The sequence below is a fragment of the Catharus ustulatus genome, chromosome 11 (genome assembly GCF_009819885.2).
Source record: "Catharus ustulatus isolate bCatUst1 chromosome 11, bCatUst1.pri.v2, whole genome shotgun sequence".
NCBI classification, from domain to species: Eukaryota; Metazoa; Chordata; class Aves; order Passeriformes; family Turdidae; genus Catharus; species Catharus ustulatus.
Genome location: NC_046231.1, coordinates 21,237,003 through 21,258,771, shown reverse-complemented (window position 1 = coordinate 21,258,771; position 21,769 = coordinate 21,237,003). Strand labels below are relative to the sequence as shown.

Here is a 21,769-nt window from a genome sequence, read left to right as displayed (position 1 = left end):
CGGGGGGCGCCGAGGGGCCCGCGCCGGGCCGGGGGGGCCGCGGGCTGCAGGGAGCCATGAGGGCGGCGAGCGGCGCCCTGGGCATGGACAGCGCCGGGAGGACCAGGGTGAGCGCGGGGGCGGCCGGGGAGGGACCCCCGGGCTCAGCCGCATCCACGGGAGGGCACCGCCGGGGCTCGCCCTGCATCCCTGGGCTCGATCCCCATCCCCGGGGCTGCATCACTGGCATCATGCTTTTTATCTGGGCTCTCCCCGCATCCCCGGTCTCCTCCTGTATCCCTGCGCTCTCCCCACATCCCCGGTTTCGTCCCCCGGCCTCCCCGCCAGCCGTGGGGCAGCATCCCCGGTCTCATCCTGCATCCCGGGACTCATCCGCATCCCGGGGCTGCATCCCCGCTCTGACTCAGCTCCCCTGGGCTTCCCCCGCATCCCCGGGCTCCCCCCGCCTCCCGTTCGGACCGGGAGCTGCGATGCCCCGGGGCCGGGGGGGTTCCCGAGCTCCCCGCACCCGCGGGGGTCCCTGCTCAGCCCCCGCTTTGGCAGGATGCCTACGTGGAGTACCTGAAGAGCATCACCCTGATCGCCCAGGCCCTGCAGGAGGAGGCGGCAGGGACAGGTGAGGCAGGACCGACCCCTTGTTTCCCCGCTGTGAACCAAGGCGGTCGGTGGAAGTCCTGCAGTGACCCCAACACGCCCTCCCCACAGAGAACAGCGAGGGGGTCACCCCCGACACCCCCAAACTGCTGAAGCTGGCAGAGCAGTGCCTGGAGAGGGTCAAATCCATCGCAGCGGCGCTGGGTGAGTGAGGGGTGGGGGTCTCCTTTTGGGGAGCTGGGTGACCCTGCAGGGCCAGGCTGGCAGTGAGGCACAGCCGACCTGTCCTGGCCCCCTCCCCAGGGAAAGCCCAGGTGAAACCGGCTGCACAGGAGCGGAGTGGGGGCCCTGCACCCCTCCCCAGGCACCGCCGGGTCTGCTCGGACGAGGGGGGGAAGCTCTCGCCATTCCTGCCCCCGGAGATCTTCCAGAAGCTCCAGATCGCTGAGGCACAGAGCGCACGGAAGTACGGGGGGCTTGGATGTGGGAGCTGGGACAAGGGGCTGAGACAGAGTGGTGGACCATGGGGGGCTGATGTGGACATGGATACAGGGGCTAGGACATGGGAGACTCAAACACAGCGGGTATGACACGGGGGGTTCGAACATGAGGGGTTTGGGACACGGGGTGTGGCAAGAATTGCAACACAAGGACTGGTGGTGGCCCCATGCCTGCCTGGGGGGAACAAGGAGCAGGATGTGGTTCTGGCACGTGTCCTGTGCCCTGTGGCGAGTGCTGAGGCTGTTCCTACAGGGAGCTGACCCCGCTGGAGGAGGCCTCCCTGCAGAACCAGAAGCTGAAGGCAGCGTACGAGGCGCGGGTGGCACGGCTGAACCCAAGCCAGGCCGTGCAGAAGACGTCCCTGGCAAGTGGGGAGCTGGGGAGGAGCTGGGAGCTGGATGGAACCGGCAGCCAGGCAGGGAGAGGGTCCCTGGGGACCCCCGCTCCCCACTGGTGTGGTGGGGATGTTCCCAACTCTCCTCCTGCTCCACAGACACTGTCCCTGCAGCGGCAGATGATGGAGAACCTGGTGATCGCCAAGGCCCGAGAGGAGACTGTATCCTTCCCAGTGGGATTGCTCCAAGAGCCTCTCCCTGTCCTGGGGAGACCCCACAAGGCCTTTGGGGTCCCTTTGGGGGATGGAGGAGGGCGAAGGGCAGTGGGTGAGCACGGTGCTGGCTCTGGACCCTTAACTGTGCCTGGCCCAGCTGCAGCGCAAGATGGAAGAGCGGCGGCTGCGGCTGCAGGAGGCGGCCAACCGGTGAGTGGGGATGTCACCGCAGGGACCCCGGGCTGTGGGGACACCCAGCAGTGCCCTCACTGACCCGAGGTGTCCCCAGGAGGTTCTCCAGCAGCGTGGCACTGACCCCTGAGGAGCAGGAGCAGCGAGCACTCTATGCTGCCATTCTTGAGTATGAGCAGGACCATGTGAGTGTGTGCCAGGGGCTGCTGACAGGGCTGCAGGCTGTGCCGTGGGGCTGCAGGCTGTGCCATGGGGCTGCAGGCTGTGCCTTGGGGCAGGGTACTGCACCATCCCCATGACCAGCCCTGTTCACTCCCCAGGACTGGCCAAGGCAGTGGAAGGCGCAGCTGAAGCGGAGCCCAGCAGATCTCTCAGTAGTGTCAGGGCTCTTCTCCTGCCTCCTGAGGTACTACAGGGGTGGGCATGGTCCTGCCAGAGCAAGAGGTCTGAGGCTGCTCTGGTGCCCCCTGCCCATCCCATCCCATCCCTCTGCCCACAGCTGCCCCGAGCACCCCATCATGCAGCTGCTGCGGCGGCTGCAGTGCGCGGTGTATGCCCGGCTCTACCCCGCCGTCAGCCGCTGCCCCGCTGACGCCTCCCCTGCCTCCCCCTCGGCTCTGTCCTTCCTCTCGCTGGACTCGGGGGGCTCCTCGCTGCCCGCCGAGCCGGGGGGCCGCCGGCTCCGAGCGTCGCGCAGCCTGCACTGCATGTTCTCGGTGCCCGAGCACGGCCCGGCCGCGCTGCGGCACAGCCAGTCCAGCACCCCCCTCGCTGACAGCCCAGGGCCTGCTGAGCCCCCCGAGACCCCCCGGGAAAGCTCCTTCGAGGACCTGGAGCGGTTCCTGGCATCCCCCGAGGGCTGGGCCCCCACAGAGGCCCCAGCCAGCTCCGGGCAGGACATGGCACTGCCGGAGCTGCTGAAAGGCGTCGTGAGGGACATCCACAACGCCATCGGTGAGGGACAGCTGAGGGAGGAGGGGGCGATCGGGGGGCTCTCCTGTGCCCCGTTTTGACTTGGGGCACACGGTAGGCAGGATGAGGGGTCCCAGTGTGGGTAGGACAGGGGGACTCACCGTGCTGTGTGACTCGCCCTTCCCAGACAGGCTGCTGGCTCTGACTCTGCTGGCCTTCGAGGGGCTCGGCACCGCCGCCGGCAAGGACCAGTGCCTGGCCTGCCTGGAGGAGGCTTTCTTCCCCCCACTCTGGGCCCCGCTCCTGGCCCTCTACAGGTACCACGACCCTCTTTGGAGGGTCCGAGACCCACTGCCCCCTTCCTGGCACCCCCTCATCACTCTCATTCCCACAGGACCGTGCAGCAGCCCCGCGAGGCGGCCCTGGCGTGCAGCATGGAGCGGCACCGGCACGCCAGCCCCGCCGACATGGGGCTGGCCTCGCGCCTCTTCCCGCCCGGGCCCGGGCGCCCTGCGTACGCCTCGGCCGTGCAGGACCTGCGCCTCATCCCGCTGGAGACCTGTCCCCGCAGGAAGCTGGAGTGCATCGGTGAGCAGCGGTGGGGACACAGGGTGGGACCCAGGGGTGGCAGTGACCCTGACACCCGCCCTGTGCCGCAGTGCGAGCCCTGCGCGGCATCTGCGAGTGTGCTGAGGAGTACTGCGGCACCCGGGACGCCCGGAGCATCGCCACAGCCGCCATGTGAGTACAGCAACAACGGCCCTCAGCCATGAGTGAGGAGTGTGAGGCTGAGGGCTCCTGTGGCTGGTACGCTGTTGGGGCACAATCCCTGTGGCCACCATGGCTGATGGCTCCTGTTGTCACAGCGGGGCAGACGACCTGTTGCCCATCCTGTCCTACGTGGTGCTGCAGACGGGGCTGCCCCAGCTGCTCTCCGAGTGCGCCGCCCTGGAGGAATTCATCCATGAGGGGTACGTGCCAGGGTGCTGGGCTCAGGACACCGTCAGGACAGGGCTGTCAGGGCGGGAGGTGATGGATGTGACAGTGTCCTGTGACAATGTCCCAGCCATGATGGAGCGGTGCTAGCGTGGTGCCCGCGGTGGTGTCGCGTTGGTGACAGTGTGGTGTGACAGGTACCTGATCGGGGAGGAGGGGTACTGCCTGACGTCCCTGCAGAGCGCCCTGTCCTACGTGGAGTCGCTGCAGTGAGGAGGGGGCGGCCGGGACCCCCACAGCCCGCGCAGGTGCTGACGGCCGGGTCCTCCCGCCCGGCGGGGGGCGCTGTGGCGCGGGCCCAGCCCCGCCCCGGGGGCGGAGCCACGCGCGGCACGCGCGTTCCGGCCCGGTGCGCGCGCAAGGGGAGCGGGAAGGGAGCGCGGGAGCGGCAGGTGGGGAACCGGGACCGGGGCGGAACCAGGGGCGGATGGGAACACCGGGTGACCTCGGAGATGGGGGGGAAGCAGGGGGGACCGGGGCCGAGGAGTGACAGCGGGGGGACTGGGACCGGGGAGGGGCCGGAGAGGCCTCGGGGGCCGGAGTTCCGGAGGTGAGGCTTTGGCGGGGGATGTTCACAGGTTTGGGAGGGTCTGCCGGGCACCGGGGCGGGGTCTCACGGTGCTGTACCCGCAGGATGTGTGCAGGCTCGGCGCTGCGGCAGGAGCACCGGCAGGACTACGGGCAGGAGTTCCGGCAGGAATTGCACCAGGAGTACCGGCGCTCCCTGGAGCGGGAGCTCGGCCCCGCCGGGACCTGCCCCAGCCCGGCCGTGGCGGAGCGGCTGCGGCAGCGGCTGCAGCACGAACCGGCGCTGCTGGGGACGCTGCAGGAGGACGCCCTGGCACTGCTGGCCCGGGGGTTGCGGGACCACCCCGACCCCGGGCGGGCTCTGCAAGGCCTGGCCAGCGCCTTCCAGCTGCTGGAGCTGGCGGCTGTCAACCTCTACCTCTTCCCGTGGCGCCGGGAGTTCGGCACCATCCAGGTGAGGCCCTGAGGTGGTAAGGGGATGCTGTGGGGGTGCCCAGACCCCTTCAGCCACGCTCCTTGCTTTCCTTGCAGACCTTCTCTGGCGCCTATGTGCACCTGCTGCGCCCAGCGCTCCCCGAAGCTGACCTGGTGCGGAGTTTGGGCCGACTGGGCTACGAGCAGCAGGACCGGCACCGCCTGGCTGTGACCCGGCTGCCCCCGGGGCCTGCCCTGATCGCTGCTGCCGTCGGCTTCCTTGCCTGCCGCCTGGAGTGTGAGATCCTGGCGGATCTGGTGCCGCAGCTGCGGCGGCCCCGCGCCAAGGAGCTGCTGGAGGCGCGGCATCGGGCCGGGGGTGCCAAGGGCTGCCTGGAGATGCTGCAGGACCTGGGGATGCAGCGCAGGGCGGCTGCCGACTGCGGTGACGGTGTGGATCTCTACCGGGAGACACCAGACAGCCCTGAGGACACAGGGGGCAAGGACACAGCCCCCCCAGCGCTGTGGAGGGACCCTCAGGATGTGCCCACGAGGGGCTGGGGACGCTCTGATTCCATGCTTGGGCCAGGGCCTTTGGGCAGTGCTGATCCGGACACCTCTCACCTCTTCCCGGAGCAGGAGCTGGTGGGGACCAGCAGAAACCTCCAGCTGCAGGGGGAGACCCAGGCTTCCCCCCAGGACAAGCCAGAGCTGCCCTGCTACCAGCTGCACTCGTGCCTGTGCCGGGGCATGCTGCCCTCGTACTGCTGCAGCACCTGCCGGCAGCTGCACGCCGGCGGCTGTGCCGTGGGACGCGCCTGCCGCAGCCGGCACCGCGGCCAGGAGCTGCGCGGGGAGCGGCAGCAGCGGCTCTGGCTGCAGCGCACGGAGCTGGACATGCTGCTGGCCGAGGGCTCTGCGCCCCGCTCCTGACACGGCTGCTGCTGCCTGCAGGAAGGGATGGGCATGGCCCTGCTTGGCACAAGGACCCAGACTTGTCACCCCTGAGACAGCGGTGCCCAGGCACTGCTGCTGTAAATTATTCAGTGCATCAGTAAAGTAGCTGCCTCAGCATGGGGTGTTGTGTCCTGGTGAGGGGGACCAAGATGCTTGGTCCAGGGCAGGGGCTGCAGTGATACCTCACCCTGCAGGAGCAGCTCCTGCCTCCTTGAGAGTAGGGGCTGGGATCCACTTCAAGAGTGGCAGAACATGGGGTGTCATGAAGGTATCCTTGTCCCCAGGATGACACAGAGGAAGGAGAGCAGAGCCACAGCTGTTCCTGGTCCTGCTGGCACCAAAGAATGAGGTCACTGCTTCCCAATGTTGCCACTGCCAGATGCTTTTATTGATGGCAGAGTTGGGGTTCTCCCACACAGCACAAGCCAGGACCCCTGTGGGACAGCACTGACCCTGCAGCCCTGGGCCCCATCTCTCCTCTCTCCTGGCCCTGGTGCTGCACTCACCCAGCCCCAGACTGGAGCCTGCCCAGCCTCCAAGATGGATTCAGGAGCCGTCCTGGGAACGGCTGGATCCATGGCACTGGGACTGTTGGGCTGAGGGAATCCTCCTCAGCCAGGACACATCACACCTGCTCCCATGGGACAGCTCAGGGCTTGCTGCGCTTGGCCTGGCTCTCCACTGCCGTGCTGGCCACCCGCTTGTTCCGGTGGTGTGGGAAGGTGGGCATCAGCTCTGGCTCACAGGCTGTGGGGCACAGAGGGGCGTCAGCAGGGCCCAAAGCCTCCCCAGTCCTGCCCTGCCCCAGGACGGGGAGTACTCACGCAAGGGCTTCTCCTTGAAGTAGGAACTCTCCAGGCAGTCCTTGGCCGTAGCCCTGCAGGGACAAAGGCAAGTGGCAGGGGACTACCCCAGCCTGGGGGACAGTGTGTGACAGGTTCCCTGCCCTACCCATCCCACGTCCTGCCTGGCTCTTACCTTTTCTTGGGGTCATACATGAAGAGGAAGTTGAGCAGTCGCAGCCCAGCCTCCGAGAGCCAGGGAAACCTGTGCTTCAGGTTGTTGTAGGGCTGCTTGCGCAGGGTGTACTGGGTGGCCAGTGGCAGCTTGGAGAACCCCTGGGGGAAACAGAGTGTGAGGAGGGGCCAGGGGAACAGCCAGGGAGAAAGGACAGGGAAAAGGGGCAGGGAGCTCACCGGCCAGATGTTCTCATTGGGTGTCCCCAGGAGCTGCACGATGAGGTCGATCTGGTGGATCTCAGAGGTGCCTGGCAGCAGCGGTTTGTGTGCCAGCAGCTCGGCCAGGATGCAGCCAGCAGCCCTGCAGAGCACAGGAGCCTCTCCAGTGATCCCCCTGCAGTTTGCAGCCTGTCCCCCAGCCCCATCCAACCTCAGCACCCTCTTACCACATGTCGATGCTGGTGGTCTGGGTCGTCATCCCCAGCAGCAGCTCCGGTGCGCGGTACCTGCACAGGGGACACTCAGTGGCAAAGCTGGCATGAGCTCATCCCACTGGGAGAACCCACCCTGGCACCAGACACTTACCACAGAGTCACCACTTTGGGGGTCATGGGTTTAGGGGGCATCCCGTAGGTGCGTGCCAGGCCGAAATCAGCTGCAGCAGAGGCAGAGTCAGGAGGGAGCCCAGGGTGAGCTGCGTCATGGCACAGAGCAGCCACAGCCAGGTGCAGGTGCTAGGACTCACCTATCTTCACACAGCCTTTATCAGTCATCAGCAGGTTGGAAACCTTCAGGTCCCTGTGGGAAATGGAGCAGCTGGAGGTGAGAAACCATAAGGAAAATCCAATCCCACGGCCTCCCTGCCCTGCTGGTTCTCCCACACTGATGGGCACCAAAGCTCCACCCTGAGCTGCTCCTGATGGTGCTCCCAGGACATGGGAGGTGTCTCCTTTGGCCCCCAGCTCCATCCTGCCACTCCTACCTGTGGATGATGTAGTTCTCATGGAGGTACTGCAGGCCCTTGAGCACCTGCAGGATGATGCACTTCACCTGGGGACAGAGGACAGCAGCTGTGCCCACATGTTTTGGCAGAAATGGCAGCACCCTCTAAGGGGTGCTGGACCCAAATCCTGCCCCAACCTGTACCTGAGCCTCTGAGAAGGGGGTTTGCATGTTCTCCAGGAGACTGGCCAAGTCCTGCTCGCAGTATCCCATCACCAGGAAAATGCTGTTGGAGACAAAGTAAGGTCAGAGCATCCCCCAGGACAGGTTTGTCTGCTGAGGTGGCTCAGGGCTCCAGGGAAGTTTCGGAAGGCAGAGGAAGGACAGAGAGGGGACTCACCTCTCCAGGTGGTTTCCCACAACCACCTCCTTCAGTTCCACAATGTTGGGGTGCTGGAGCTCCAGGAGCAGCGTGATCTCCCGCAGGCTGCTGATGGGCATTCCTGGGGAGGGAGGAAAAGCCGTGCTGCAGGAATGGCCTGGAGCCAGAGCCAGAGCCAGGCCTGGAGCCAGAGCAGCCCCTGTTCCCCCAGCTCCTCCATTACCATCTTTCTCGTTGTCCATCCGCACCTTCTTCAGTGCCACTGTCTCATCAGTCAGCGTGTCCCGGGCACGGTCTGGGGGCAACACACGTTGGCACCAGGTCACATACCCGGGTTAGTCCCAGCCTCACTCGGCCCCCCCACCTCTGCCACAGGGGGGAACTGGGTGAGCTTCAGGCCCCTCCCGACCCAAACCGTGCTGGGATTCTACACGGGGGAAAGGTTTTCCACTGGCAAAGGGCAGGGTTAGATAGGACACCCATAAGGAATCCTTCCCTGTGAAGGTGGGGAGGCCCTAGCACAGGTTCCCAGAGACGCTATAGCTGCCCCACGTCTGTTAGTGTCCAAGGCCAGGCTGGATGGAACAAAGTGATCCCAGGGAAATGTCGCTACCCACTGCAGGGAGTGGAACAGAATTAACTCCGAGCTCCCTTCCCGCAGAACCGCCCCAGCCGAACTCACACACGATGCCGTACGTGCCCTCTCCGATCCGATTCAGCTTCTCAAACTCCTTCACGCTGCGGCACCGGCCCAGCTGAAAGCAGAGAGCCGCGTCCAGGCGGCGCCGCCTCGAGGGCTCCTCAGCGGGGCCCCCCCGCCGGCCCCAAACCCCCTCACACCCCCAGGGACCGCTGCACTCACCCGGTCAGCTGCCGGAATCTCGAAGAAGCCGTCGCCCCGCAGTCGCCGCAGCCGCAGGGGCTCCAGCTCTGGCTCGGCCGGTGCCGGTGCCGGTCCCGCCGGGGCCGCCCCCGCCTCAGCCGCTGCCATGTCCGCACAGGCGAGTCCCGCCCTGCGCACGCGCGGTACGGTCCTGCCGCAGGCCCCGCCCACCCTCGGGCACCGCCCACACGCGTTAAGCCTCTGGCAACCGTTGCTAGAGAGGGACCAATAGCGACCCCTTTCCAGCATAGCCCCGCCCTATCCGGCACCGCCCCTCGAGGCCCCGCCCCCGCACGTGCGCCGCCCAAAGCTTTTCTGCTGCCCACGTGACCTCCCCCCGCCCACCCGCGGCGCCGCTCTCGCGAGACTCAGCGCGCGCATCCCGGAAGCGGCGGCGGCACCCGGAAGCGGCGGCGGGCAGGATGGACGGTACCGGGGGGTTGGGCGGTACCGGCGCCTCCCGATGGGGCTGGGGCGGGTCTGGAGGGGTGGGGCTGGGGATGAGGGTCGGAGTCGGGACTGGTGGCCGGGGTGTGTGGGCGGGGTCCCCGGTACCCGATCCCGGTCCCGGTGTTGTCGCTGAGACTGTGCTCCCCTTCCTTTCCAGACACGCTCTTCCAGTTGAAGGTGAGAACAGCAGAGGCCTCTCCGCCTCCTTTCCGTCCGGTATCACCGGTCCCGAGAGGGCCTCGGGGCCGGTTCCGCCCGCTGGCTCGGCCTCATCGGGGCTTCTGCGGCGGGACCGTGACAGGAGGAGGCCCCGGCCCGCGGGGGTGACCGGAGGTGCCGCGGGCGGAGGGTCGGGCAGCCATGGCCGCTGAGAGGTGGCTGGGGTGGGACAGGTGGGCACTGGTACGGTGGCTCTAAGGGGAACAGCTTCCCAGTGCTAAAGGGCAGGGTTAGATGAGTTATTGGAAAGGAATTTTTTCCTGGGAGGGTGGTGAGGGCCTGGCACAGGTGCCCAGAGAGGCTGTGGATGCTCCTGGATCCCTGGAAGTGTCCAAGGCAGGGTTGGATGGGGCTTGGAGCCACCTGGGGATAATATAAGGTGTCCGTGCCCATGGCAGGGGGTGGGATGAGATGGGCTATGAGGTCCCTTCCAGCCCAAACCATCCCATGACTCTGTCCCCGGTCCTGCCCTGCTGGATCCCGCTGCTGTCCCGCTCCTCTCCACAGTTCACAGCGAAGCAGCTGGAAAAACTCTCCAAGAAAGCCGAGAAGGACTCCAAGGCTGAGCAAGCCAAAGTCAAAAAGGTGTGTGGGGCTCATTCTGCCGGGGCTCAGCACTGTGGGGCAGCTGGAATTTGCTCTTCCCACCGTGTGGGAGCAGGAGAGGACCCGATCCCCTCCCCACCCTCCGCTCCTGGCACACCCAGCAACACAAGGGACGTTTTTCTCCTGCTGTGGGGCATTCCCTGCCCTGTGTGGGCTGGTCTGAATGCCTGGGGGGTTTCTCTGAGCACGGGCTCTCTGTGTGGCAGGCCCTGCAGCAGAAGAATGTGGAGTGTGCCCGGGTTTATGCCGAGAATGCCATCCGCAAGAAGAACGAGGGGCTCAACTGGCTGCGCATGGCGTCCCGGGTGGACGCTGTGGCCTCCAAGGTGCAGACAGCTGTCACCATGAAAGGGGTAAGAGCCTCCAGCAGGGATTTGGGAGCTGCATCCCCACGTGGAGCTTCCCCTCTCACTGCCTCCAACCACCACGGGCTCCCCCATCCCCCAAAATGGTGGTGTTCTCAGACCTTCCAGACAGGTCCATCCTACCTGTGGTGCTGTCAGGACAATGTTTGGATTTGTCTGTAATCCTCAGAGTGTTCCTGAAGGATTCTTCTCTTGCAGGTGACGAAAAACATGGCACAGGTGACCAAGGCTCTGGACAAGGCCCTGAGCTCCATGGACCTGCAGAAGGTGTCGGCAGTGATGGATAAATTCGAGCAGCAAGTGCAGAATTTGGATGTTCACACGTCGGTGAGTGCCAGCCATCCAGGAGGTGCTGGGGGGATCCCTGCTGGGTCTCTGGGCAGGCAGGGTGACAGGACTGTGTCTGTCCCAGGTCATGGAGGACTCCATGAGCTCGGCCACCACGCTGAGCACGCCGCAGGAGCAGGTGGACAGCCTGATCGTCCAGATCGCCGAGGAGAACGGGCTGGAGATCATGGACCAGCTCAGCCAGCTGCCCGAGGGAGCCTCGGCCGTGGGGGAGAGCTCTGTCCGCTCCCAGGAGGACCAGCTGTCCCGGAGGTTGGTTCTCTCCCAATTCCTGCATACTTCCAGTGCTTCCCAGGATGGGAAGAGTTGTCCCTTCCTGGGAGGGCTCAGAGGAGTCCCCTGGACATGCTGGATGCAGCTGCTCCCGAGCTGAGGCTTTGCTGCTGCCCTGACCTGCTCCCCTGTGCTGCTCTGCCCTCCAGGCTGGCTGCCCTGCGGAACTGAGCTCTCCTGTGCACGGCACCGCTGGAGCGGCCGCGGCGGAGGAGCCGGGACCCCCTCCTGCAGCCCCCAGCACATCCCCAGCCCCCCCTGCCTTGGGACTCATCTCAGGGGGGTGACAGCCCTTCCCTGAGCAGGCAGCGATCCCGGTGGGAATGTGGCCACTCCTGTGGCCGAGGAACACTGTGCTGGATTGTGGGGGGTGTTTAGTTTGAGGGTGCTGCTGCTGCTGCTGCCTGGCAGAGCCCCACATCCTGCTGCTGATGGAACACTATGGAGATTTTCCTGGTCTTGGGATGCTGCTCCCCAACTACTCTGTTGTTCCCTGTCCCTGCCCAGAGCTGAGCTGTGGGCTGAGTTCCTCAGGGGCTGTTTGGGAGGAGCAGGAGAACCCGTGGGGTTCCCAGTCTCTGGCAGAGCTGTGGGAAGGGCCCTGTGCCTGGCTGTGGATCTGGGGAGGTCGGTGCCTTGCAGGAAGGGGTGGTGACACCGGGGTGTCCCCTCCCTCGCTGTCACTGTCCCTGTGCCCTTTGCTGCTCGTGTCCTGTTGCCCGACACCCCCAGCCCCGTACCACGAAGTGCCCTTTGGAACACGCCCCCTGCCCAGCCCTGTGCGTGTCAATCCTCTCATTCCCCAGGCACTGCCAGCTGGAAATTGTTATCCCGGTCCTAACTGCCAGTATGGACCAGTGAGGACCCATGTCCAGCACTGGATTGCAGCAGCTGTGGTGGCTGCAGACACGTCCCCAAATGTCCCCCTACTGGGTGGGTGTGGCAGGGAATGCAAAACCATCCCGGGAGCAGCTCTGTCTCAATCCCTGTGCCTCGTCCCCTGGATGTCCTCTGTCCCCTCGCTGCTGGCACCGGGCTGGGGGTGGGGGCTGTTCTTTGTGTCCCCTCCTGCTGTTCATCCCTGTCCCTTGTCACCTTCCCCTGGGGCTGGAACTGTTTGCGCCCCTCCCGCGTGATCCCCGGCACCGCGGAGCTGCTGGATTGCTGGAAGCTCTCCAGGAAGGAAGCGCCGTTTCCTTTGGGTCTCCCAGGAGGAACTTTCACCTCTGGGAGATGTCACGGGGGCCACCTCCCCGGCACAAACACTTCCCGCTGCGTTGATTATTTTTCCTGAGTTCAGTGGCCTTGGAGCGTGTGGCTGGTGACACAGAGCCTTCCTCACCACCGAGGAGGAGGAGGCAGCAGACCCTGGAGATTTGTGCCTGGCTCCTGGCTCCCTGCACGGTGTCCCTGTGGCACTGGGGCCTCCAGACCTGCCCCCTGTCCCTCCTCCTTGGGCTGTCTCTGTGTGGTTGCATTGGTGGTTTTTTTTTTTTAAAGTTTGTCTTATTTGCCTTCTTTTACCCAAACCGTGTCCGTGCCCTTCTGTGGGTTTAAATAAACAATCTCTGAACACCCCAGTGTGTGTTGGGGGTGTAGATGCCCATTGGGTCTGTGGTCCCCATTGTCTCAGCATGTCCCCTGCCCTGGGCCTGAGGAGGAAGAAGGGGCTGCCCTTGTTCCCAGAGCCTCTGCCCATCCAGGAGCTGGGAAGTGGCTCAGGGTACCCACTCTGGGGATTCTGGAGAGCAAGGACAGCCCCCTTCTCCACTCCTGCAGGGACCTGAACCTTTCATGTGGCCGAACCAGAGTGGGCAGGAGCTTGGAGCAGCTGGACCCCAGCTCCCTGGATCATTCCCCAGCCCCTCATGGGGACAAGCTGGGTCCCTTGGGCTTGTCACTGCACCGAGGTGGCACCGCACCCATCCTGCCATCAGCACCTGCCCACGGCAGCCTCACTGCCAGGGGTGGGGCTGCAGGGATGAGGGTGCAGCCTTCCCTTCCCCATTCCCGTCCCTTCCCTGTCTCCATTTTTCCCTGGGATATCTTCCCCGTCCCCACTCCCTTCCCCGTGCCCGGCTGGCAGCCAGGCACTGTGCCTCAGCCAAACCCCGAATGCCACAGGAAGAGACATCTCTCCTTCTCCTGCCTGTTCCCCCGCCTCCGCTCCGACAGGCTGTTCCTGAATGCGAGAGGAAATTGCTAAGGAGATAATTAAGTAGCCAATTAATTAGCTAATGATTAATGGAAGCACCCTGCGGAGGCAGCGCTGCAGTGCCCTGGCCAGGTGTTGCCGGGATGTGTCACTCCCGGTGCTGTTACAGCTTCCCGGTGTGAGCGCCGCCGGGACCCTGCTGCTCTGCCCCGCCGGTGACATGCCGAGGTGGCCGGTGACACGCGGGGGTGGCCACTGCCATGCCGGGGTGGCCCAGCATCTCCAGCCAGGAGCCGGCGGGCTCTGTTGCGGGTTTTTACACGGACACTCGCTGCCGGCACTGCTCGAGCCATGGTTTTATTTTGCCGGCAGGTCCGGCAGAGAAGGGCGCAGGGTTGTGCCCCCACCCGGCAGCCCTGGGCACGGTGCCAGGGCCGGAGTGGCAGCCACGTTCTAATAGAGCACGGAGAGGAGCGGGGCCAGCACCAGCGCCAGTGCCAGGGCTGCCGACGGGCGCTGGGCAGTGCCAGCATCCGTGGAGTACCCATAGTTGGTTCTGCACGACCCCTCCAGCTCCTCCAAGGCGATGGGGCTCTCGTAGGGAGCTGTGTTCTGCAGGTCCGTCTTCACCTGCCGTGGGGACAGGGTGGGCTGTGACAGGATGGCAGTGCCCATCCACACAGAGCCCCTGCCACCCTGTGCCACCCACACCATTCCCACACACGGTGGCCCGTGTGTCCCTGTGCCTCCCCGTGTCCCATAAATTCCTGAGTGCCACATGCCCTGATGTTCGACCCGTGTCTCCTGCCCCAAGTGTCCCTGTGCCACTTGTGTCACCTTGTCCTGTACGTCCCTGTGTCCCACTCACCCTCTCCACTTGTCTGAAGACCCGGAGCAGATTCTCAGCCAGGGCCCCCTTCACCTCCTCCTCCGTCCAGTTCCTCGCCAGCAGCTCGGCCACCAGTGCAGGATACTTGGAGACGTCCTCCAGGCCAGTGGGGAGCCTGTGCCACCCCACAGCTCACAGCTCACAGCTGGGCCACTCCCAGGTGCCCTCACAAGGTGCAGGGGGGATGCCCCAACCCCTCAGGAAGTCCCCATGGTGGGGACACGCTGTCCCATCCCATCCTGCACCATCACCCCCTTTATTTACCCTGTGACCCCGTCGTAGTCCCCACCGAAGCCGACAGCCTTAGCACCAGCTACCTTCTTCACATAGTCCATGTGGTCTGTGAGGAGGGGGGGATGGGGTGAGCGGGGCAGGGGGGTCACTGCCACCTCCCACCCACCTGGACACCTCCTCACCTGCAACGTCGGACAGTTTGGCTTTGTTACTGCAGGTCACATAGTTGTTGTAGAAGTTGACCATCACCAAGCTCCCCGTAGAGTTCTGGAGGGGAACAGCCCTGAGCGCCCTGACTCCCCAGAGCCCCCCCTGCCCCTGCCCTGTCCCTGCCATGCCCCCACCATGCCCCCACCATGCCCCCACACTCACCACCAGCCTCAGCACATCGTCGGGCACGTTGCGGCGGTGCGGGCAGATGCCGTAGGCAGATGAGTGGCTGAAGATGATGGGGGCTCTGGAGATGTTCAGCACAGCCTTCATCGTGTCCACTGAGACGTGGGCCAGGTCCACTATCATGCCCAGGCGGTTCATCTCCTGCACCACGATCTACAGGGACAGGGATGGGGCTAGGGGACCGAGGGGTGCATGGGAGGGGTCCCCCACAGGGATGTCTGGAGCTGCTGGGACAGAGGGATGGATGGATGGATGGATGGATGGATGGATGGATGGATGGATGGATGGATGGATGGATGGATGATGGATGGATGGATGGATGGATGGATGGAGGGATGGATGGATGATGGATGGATGGATGATGGATGGATGGATGGATGGATGGATGGATGGATGGATGATGGATGGATGGATGGATGGATGGATGATGGATGGATGATGGATGGATGGATGGATGGATGGATGGATGGATGGATGGATGGAACACTGCACCCAGCATGGGGCCAGTGGGTTCCAGTACTGCTGCTGGACATTGCTGATGCTGTTCCTTACCTTCCCAAATGGTGACAGGCCGTGGTGCACGGGTTTTTCATCATTGGTGTCCACCAGCCAGTTGTCCGCCCTGCAGAGCAGGGAGAGCATCAGAGTGGCCACATCTCTTTCCACATCTCCCTGTGCCAGCCCTGCCACCCTCTGTGCCCCCTGGGGGTCCTACCAGGGTGTGTTGCAGCTGTGGGTGAGGGTCATGTAGCGAGCACCCAGGCGGTAGAGGGTGCGCAGGACGCCCAGGCTGCTGTCGATGGAGTGGCCGCCCTCCACCCCCATGAGGCTGGCCACCTTCCCGCTCCGGAACGCCAGCTCGATGCCTGCAGGAGGGTGGGGGCATCAGCTTGGGTGTGCACGGCCCATCAGCACCCTGTGGTGCCTTGGTGACACCTCCCTTGGTGGTGCTGCTCACCGTCTGGGTCGGTGACGCAGGAGAAGGTCTCGGGGTACAGGTCACACATGCGCTGCACCACGTCCATCTGCTCCAGCGTGCGCTTCACCGCGTCCTTGTTCTGCGTCTCGCAGGGCACGTACACCGACCAGAACTGCCACGGGCACTCAGTCAGCACGGCAGCACGGGCACTGCCCACCCTGCTGTCCACCCCGCTGCCCACCCTGCTGTCCATTCCACTGCCCACCCTGCTGTCCATCCCACTGCCTACCCTGCTGCCCTCCCTGCTGCCCACCCCACAGCCCACCCCACTGCCCACCCTGCTGCTCCCACCTGCGCACCCACGTGCCCCTGGCGCAGTTTGGGGATGTTGGTGTGCGTGTCGTTCAGCACTGTCAGGTTGGCTTCTGGCAGCCGCAGTTGGTTGTTGAACTTATTGAGGAGCTGCCAGGGGAGGTCGTTGTGCCTGGGCAGGGACAGGGTGGCACTGAGGAGAGACCTGACCCTCTACCCTCTTGCCCTCAGGCTGCCCATTCCCCTGAGTGCCCTCATCTGGTTGTCATTCCATCCATCCATCCATCCATCCATCCATGCATCCATCCATCCATCCATCCATCCATCCATCCATTTATTATCCATTCCTCCACCCCCTGTTCCTCAGTCCATCTGTCCCCCCACCTGTCCCCTCAGCCAAAAGCCACCCAAGCAGTTCCAGCCAGGAACTGGAGACAGGCCTCTCCCAGGGGACAGTGCCATGGGGGATCCCAGAGGATCCTCCCGTGAACCTTTCCAACCCTTCATCAGCCCTCACACCCAGGGGAGCCAGCCCAACATCCTTCTGACAGAGATGTCACCACAAGGACGTCCTGGTATGCACATCCCACACCCAGCAGTGCCACTGGGGAGGTGGCAGGGTCCGGGTTGGGTGCCACTTCCTGCTCCTGTCACAGTCCCACGTCCCCCTGCTCCCCCTGCCCTGCTCCCTGTCCCAGTGGCACAGCACTGATCCACAAGGGAATGCTGCAGGGGTCCGGAGTGTGTTGGGGATCCGGGGAAGGGACCGGGGACGGGACCGGGGACGTGAGTGAGGTCTGAGCAGGAACTTCCCCCTAGCGCAGCCTAACCCCAACTTCCCGGTACCCTGCCCAATCCCGCTGGGCTGCGGCTCCGGGGATCCCCTGGGCTGCACGGACGGTCCCACGGCATCCCCGGGAAAGCTGTCCCCCGTCCCCACACAGCGCTGGGCTGCCTGGCATGGGCATCCCCTGGGTAAGCTGCTCCCTGTTCCCTGGAATGCCCGGTCTGGGGATCCCCACCGGGCTGTCCCAGGAGGGTTTCCCAGCTGGGGTTTTCCCACAGGGACGGAGCAGCTGGGCGCGCTCGCAGGGTGACCTTTGCTCACCCATCGATGACCGGAGTGCTGCTCATGATGCGCTCGGCCTCCTCCAGGTACTGCTGTCCAGTGCTGGGCAGCGCCAGCGCCAGCACCACCAGCAGCACCCACACGCTCCTGCCTGGCATCTTCTCCTGCTGGGTGCTGCTGAGGACGAGGGGGAACCTGTCACCACGGTGTGAGCACACGCACTGGGGTGGCTGCCCCGCGCTCCTCAGTCCCCTCCCGCCGTCAATGAATAACCAGGAGCGCAGCATTACCTCTCCCCAACTGCCCTGTGCCCGCTTGGCAGTGCCAGGGCTGCACAGACCCGGCCTCCCCCAGCCCAGCCCTGGTGGCTGTGCCGTGCCACAGGGCCTCTCCGAGCCGCGGTGACGCTCCCAACCCGTCTAATGAAGCCCAGATTTTTTTCGGTTGGGAAAACGCCAGTCCCATCCGCGCCTGAGCCTCCCCGGCAGCGGCATCCATCGGCACCCCCAGTTCAGCACTGGCACCCCCAGCATCCCCAACACCCCCAGCACCCCTGGCCCCGCTCACCCTGGCCCTGGGACACTTGGACAGTCCCTGCTCGCGACGGCTGTGAATTAAGCTTTCCGGCTTGCGTGCGGTGACGGGTCTGGGATGGGCTCCAGCCACCCCAGAGCCACCCCCCGCCACGGCGCCAGAGCAGCCTCATGCCCGGGGGGAAGCAGCCGGGGTGGCACGGCCGTGGTGTGGGGCTGCTGCTGCTCCTCCGTGTGTGCTTGGATCCCCCACACTCCGGTCCCGCTGCAGCGTCCCGAGGGGAAACTGAGGCACCGCTGTCCTGCGGATGCTGCGCATCCCTGCTGGCTCCAGCTGTGGTGTCCTTCCCAGCAAGAGGCCTTGGTGGAGCTTCTGGGAATGGCAAGCAGCCACGTGGAGATGGCCGCTCCAACGGGACAGCTCATCCTGGGGTGTGCTAGTGTGGGAACCCCCTCCTCCAGTGCCAGTCATGGGGAGCTCGGGGTGGGGACAGTGTGGGGTGGCATCCCTGGGGCTTCCCGGTCCCCTTCCCGAGGTGACGCAGTCCCCACGTTTCTCCCGGCTGCGGCGGTGGGTCCGGGAAGGGAGGATGCCCATCCCATGCCACCCATTCCCTCCCATGCCATCGCACCCCATCCCGGGTGTCTCCAGCCCCTGCCAGCCGCGCTCTCCCGGCGCTGGCCCCAGCGCGGCCGGATTCCCGGATTCCCGGCTCCCCGGCAGGAATGTGCCGGGGCGTTCCGGCCCCCCTGCCCGCCGGGGCCGCTTCCTCTTTCTGCGCTATTTAAACGGCTCCCGGCCCGTCCCACCCGGCCGGGCCATGGAGCGCATGAAGGTGACCGAGACCTTTGAGGGCATCGCCCTGCCCGGCCACCTCCACACGCAGGAGTCCCTCGGCTTCGCCGCCGCCTTCACCTTCCGCCCCACCGATGTGCTCATCGCCACCTACCCCAAATCGGGTGAGGGGACACGGGGACAACGAGGAGACACGGCGGGACAAGGCTGGGACCTCGGGCTGGAGGCGGGGGTTCTTCTGGAGCTGCCGGCGGGGCTGGGACGTGGCCGGACTTGGAGACACGGGGACCTGGTCCCCACGGGCACGCAGGACACCCTGTCCCCTGAGCCCCCGTGCTGTCCCCAACCCTAGCCCGGTGTCCCTGGGGGCTCAGGGAGGGGGGACACGGCACTGCCAGCCCAGCCGCTGGTACAGGAGGGGTTGAGATGGGACGGGACGGGCTGAGCCCTGCCTTGCTGTGCCAATCCGTGCTACCCGTGCTAGTTCCATGATGTGCCGTGCCATGCAGTGCCGTGCCATGGTGCCGCGCCCCGCGGCGCTCCGCGGCCCTGCCCTCACACCTATCTCTGCAGGCACCACCTGGATGCAGGAGATCCTGACGCTGCTCTACAGCCTCGGAGATGCCCGCCCAGCCAAGACCATTCCCAACTGGGAGCGGGCGCCCTGGCTGGAGCAGATCTACTGCAGGGAGGCTCTGCGGGACACCGAGACCCCGCGGCTCCTCACCACCCACCTGCCCGCCCACGTCCTGGCCCCCGCCCTGCAGCGCAGCAAGGCCAAGGTGCGAGGGGTCCCCAGGGTCTGGGGGATCCCTGCAGGGATATCCCACACCCAGGGGGCTTCCCGCAGCCGGGGAAACACTGGGGGCTTTCTGAGCAGGGAGGAGAGGATCCCCAGAGCTGTGAGGGTGACAGTGTGTCTCCCCAGGTGATCTACGTGGCCAGGAACCCCAAAGACGTCGCTGTCTCCTTCTACCACTTCCACCACCTGGCCAAGTTCCTGCCCGAGCCCAGCTCCTTCGACGCCTTCCTGACGCAGTTCCTCGAGGGCACAGGTGGGGATTGGGGGGTCTGTGGGGGTGGGACTCAGGCTCAGGGCCCCCCTCACCGCCCACCTCTCCCCAGTGCACTACGGCTCCTGGTTTGACCACGTCAAGGGCTGGCTGGGCCAGCGGCACCTCCTGGACATCCTCTACGTCACCTACGAGGAGATGCACCAGGTGAGCCCCGCTGGGTCCCCATCCCTGTCCCTGTCCCTGCTGGTGCCCAGTGCTGACCCTGCTCCTGCCCCAGGACCTGCGTGGCACAGCTCAGCGCCTCAGCAGCTTCCTGGGGTGCCCGCTGGCCCCGGGGACGCTGGCAGCCCTGGAGCAGCACTGCAGCTTCTCTGCCATGAGGGACAACGCCATGGCCAACTACTCCCTCATCCCCGCCGAGATCATGGACCACAGCCAGGGCCGCTTCATGCGCAAAGGTGCGGGGGAATCGGGCTGGGGGGGGCTGGGGGCGCGGGTGCAGCATCCCTGACTCCATCCCCCCTGTCCCACAGGGGTGGTGGGGGACTGGCGCAGCCACTTCTCCCCCGAGCAAAACGCCCTCTTCAACCGCCGCTACCAGGAGGAGATGGGGGACGTGGAGCTGCCCTCGCAATGGCCCATGGCCTGAAGCTCCTGGGGCTTGAGGGGACACCGAGCCCTCACCTGCTGAGAACCACCGCGTGGAGACCCCCATAAAACATCCCCTGTGTCACCTGGGGCTCCCACGGGGCTGGGGGTCTGGTGGGGAGCCACGGCACCATCCCACTTCCCTGGGGACAGGGAACTTTTCCAGCTGTGCATTGTGGCCATCCCCCTGGGCTCGCTCCCCCCGGCCAGGGGCGTGTGGCCGTGACCCCCCTTTTCCGCCCATCCCGCCCTGAGGAAATAAATATTTATTGCTGTTCCTAGGCAGGCGGCTGTTCCCAGGGGTGTGGGGCGGGAAGCAGCGCCGGCAGCGGGAAGAGCTGCTGTTATCAGGAGCACTTCGGGGTGGAGATGCATCCCCCAGGGACCTTATCAACGGCCCGGGGGCAATGACCGGCTGGGAAGCAAGGGCTGGGGCGGGGTGCTCGGCGCCGGGGCGGGGGGACCGGCTCCGGGGCGGACAGGCTGGCGACAGGGCTTGCCACCAGAGCAGGGGACACGGAGCTGGCACCTTCCGCATGCCCCAGGGCCCTCCACCCCTGGAGTCTCCCTCCCTGCAAATCCCCTTCCAGTGCCCCCTGCCCCGGCTGGATGCTCCCGCTGCCCCTCTCCCCTTCTGGGGTGTTTGCACCGAAGGGTTTGTTTCACTCCCCTGGCACCCTGGGGTCTCCCGGGCAGGCAGCACCCCGAGCCCCCCAGCCCCTCTCTTCCACGCTCTAAGGGATTGCTCTTTGGAGCCCCGCGGCAAGCAGAGGCTCAGTCAATATTTAACTGGCTTCCTTACCCTGCCCTTGCAGGGGGAGCAGGGTCGGGGCTCGGGCTGGCACCACCAGGGCTGGCTGAGAGCAGGGAGGGGGTGAGACCTTCCTTGGGGGCTGTGGGACAGTGGCACCGCTGTCCTGCCACTCCTGCCACCTCTGCCAGCCCCTCCTGACAGAGGGGACAACCCAGCGTGGTGTCTCTGGGCACTCCCAGCCCCATGGGGTCCCTCTGTCCCCATGGATTGGGTGCCAGGGCAGCTCCTGCCCGCACCAGGACTGGCCCCTGCTGCAGCTCCCGGCGGCAGGTTTGGGTTTCCACGGCAACATCCCTGATCCCGCCTTACAGGAGATGAATCAGGAGCTATAAATAGGTGCTGAAGGGGGGTGCAGGTACCGCGCCCCTGCCCCTGCCTTGTGCTGCCAGCAGTGCCCAAGGGCCGGCAGAGCCGTGCTGGTGAGTGACACCCCACGGGCACAGCCTGGCACTCGTACCTGCGCCCAGGGAGAGGGCAGCATCCTGGAACTCCGCTCAGGGGCACCTGCAGGCGGCTCTCAGGTGGTCCCTAACCCATGAGGCTGTGCCAGGCCCTGGGGTGGCCTTGGGCAGACCCTGCCCCTGGGGATGTCACCTTGCCAGGAGCATCGTGCTGGCAGCACCAGCACCCAGCCTGTGGCAGCAGCGCGGCACAGAGCCTGGCACATGGCACAGCATGACGCATGGCATATGGCACATGGGACACACAACATGGCACACGGCATGCGGCACAGGGCACATGACACACGGCACAGCGAACATGACAGGGCACAAACAGCACATGGGACATGACAAGGCATATGCCACATGGAACATACACAGAGTATGGCACAGTGCATGGCACACAGTGCATGGCACACGGCACACAGTGCATGGCACACAGCGCATGGCACACAGTGCATGGCACATGGCACACAG

At 65.4% G+C, this 21,769-nt stretch overlaps 6 protein-coding genes across 7 annotated transcripts; 4 read left to right on the top strand and 2 right to left on the bottom strand.

Annotated features, from left to right (window-relative positions):
- The first annotated feature begins 25 nt into the window (after window positions 1-25).
- LOC117001633 (VPS9 domain-containing protein 1-like) lies at window positions 26-4,466 on the top strand. The gene is made up of 16 exons (XM_033070075.1): window positions 26-107; window positions 544-616; window positions 706-798; window positions 898-1,060; window positions 1,348-1,459; window positions 1,589-1,651; window positions 1,803-1,855; window positions 1,935-2,022; window positions 2,158-2,243; window positions 2,337-2,791; window positions 2,937-3,066; window positions 3,144-3,337; window positions 3,409-3,490; window positions 3,616-3,720; window positions 3,883-3,993; window positions 4,379-4,466. Exons 1-15 carry the CDS (start codon window positions 57-59, stop codon window positions 3,956-3,958), a joined length of 1,824 nt encoding a protein of 607 aa, XP_032925966.1. The 5' UTR covers window positions 26-56; the 3' UTR covers window positions 3,959-3,993; window positions 4,379-4,466.
- On the top strand, window positions 4,380-5,620 carry LOC117001567 (spermatogenesis-associated protein 2-like protein). Its single transcript, XM_033069990.1, has 2 exons — window positions 4,380-4,727; window positions 4,805-5,620. The coding sequence occupies exons 1-2, from the start codon at window positions 4,380-4,382 to the stop codon at window positions 5,618-5,620; spliced, it is 1,164 nt and encodes a 387-aa protein (XP_032925881.1).
- A 390-nt stretch (window positions 5,621-6,010) lies between these two features.
- Window positions 6,011-8,948, bottom strand: LOC117001647 (cyclin-dependent kinase 10-like). 2 transcript variants are annotated; one of them, XM_033070105.2, is made up of 13 exons: window positions 8,790-8,927; window positions 8,610-8,682; window positions 8,151-8,222; window positions 7,946-8,048; window positions 7,750-7,831; window positions 7,586-7,653; window positions 7,349-7,401; window positions 7,189-7,258; window positions 7,050-7,109; window positions 6,841-6,964; window positions 6,623-6,762; window positions 6,469-6,521; window positions 6,011-6,391 (listed from the first exon to the last, which is right to left on the bottom strand). In XM_033070105.2, the coding sequence occupies exons 1-13, from the start codon at window positions 8,916-8,918 to the stop codon at window positions 6,294-6,296; spliced, it is 1,125 nt and encodes a 374-aa protein (XP_032925996.1). In that variant the 5' UTR covers window positions 8,919-8,927; the 3' UTR covers window positions 6,011-6,293. The 2 variants fall into 2 exon arrangements, with proteins under 2 accessions (XP_032925996.1, XP_032925995.1); XM_033070104.2 differs by having other exon boundaries at window positions 6,623-6,964; window positions 8,790-8,948.
- Window positions 8,949-9,161: 213 nt separating this feature from the next.
- LOC117001663 (charged multivesicular body protein 1a) lies at window positions 9,162-12,675 on the top strand. Its single transcript, XM_033070128.2, has 7 exons — window positions 9,162-9,239; window positions 9,418-9,437; window positions 9,987-10,064; window positions 10,292-10,438; window positions 10,649-10,777; window positions 10,863-11,050; window positions 11,221-12,675. The coding sequence occupies exons 1-7, from the start codon at window positions 9,233-9,235 to the stop codon at window positions 11,240-11,242; spliced, it is 591 nt and encodes a 196-aa protein (XP_032926019.1). The 5' UTR covers window positions 9,162-9,232; the 3' UTR covers window positions 11,243-12,675.
- A 1,004-nt stretch (window positions 12,676-13,679) lies between these two features.
- LOC117001566 (dipeptidase 1-like) lies at window positions 13,680-17,203 on the bottom strand. The gene is made up of 10 exons (XM_033069989.1): window positions 17,085-17,203; window positions 16,016-16,148; window positions 15,704-15,836; window positions 15,461-15,611; window positions 15,298-15,367; window positions 14,722-14,898; window positions 14,532-14,616; window positions 14,380-14,455; window positions 14,095-14,230; window positions 13,680-13,856 (listed from the first exon to the last, which is right to left on the bottom strand). Exons 1-10 carry the CDS (start codon window positions 17,201-17,203, stop codon window positions 13,680-13,682), a joined length of 1,257 nt encoding a protein of 418 aa, XP_032925880.1.
- A 1,023-nt stretch (window positions 17,204-18,226) lies between these two features.
- On the top strand, window positions 18,227-20,319 carry LOC117001654 (sulfotransferase 2B1-like). Its single transcript, XM_033070120.1, is given in 7 exon segments — window positions 18,227-18,322; window positions 18,325-18,538; window positions 18,948-19,156; window positions 19,303-19,429; window positions 19,500-19,594; window positions 19,668-19,848; window positions 19,924-20,319. Coding segments are annotated over 7 exon segments (960 nt in total). The 5' UTR covers window positions 18,227-18,304; the 3' UTR covers window positions 20,040-20,319.
- Window positions 20,320-21,769: the final 1,450 nt, after the last annotated feature.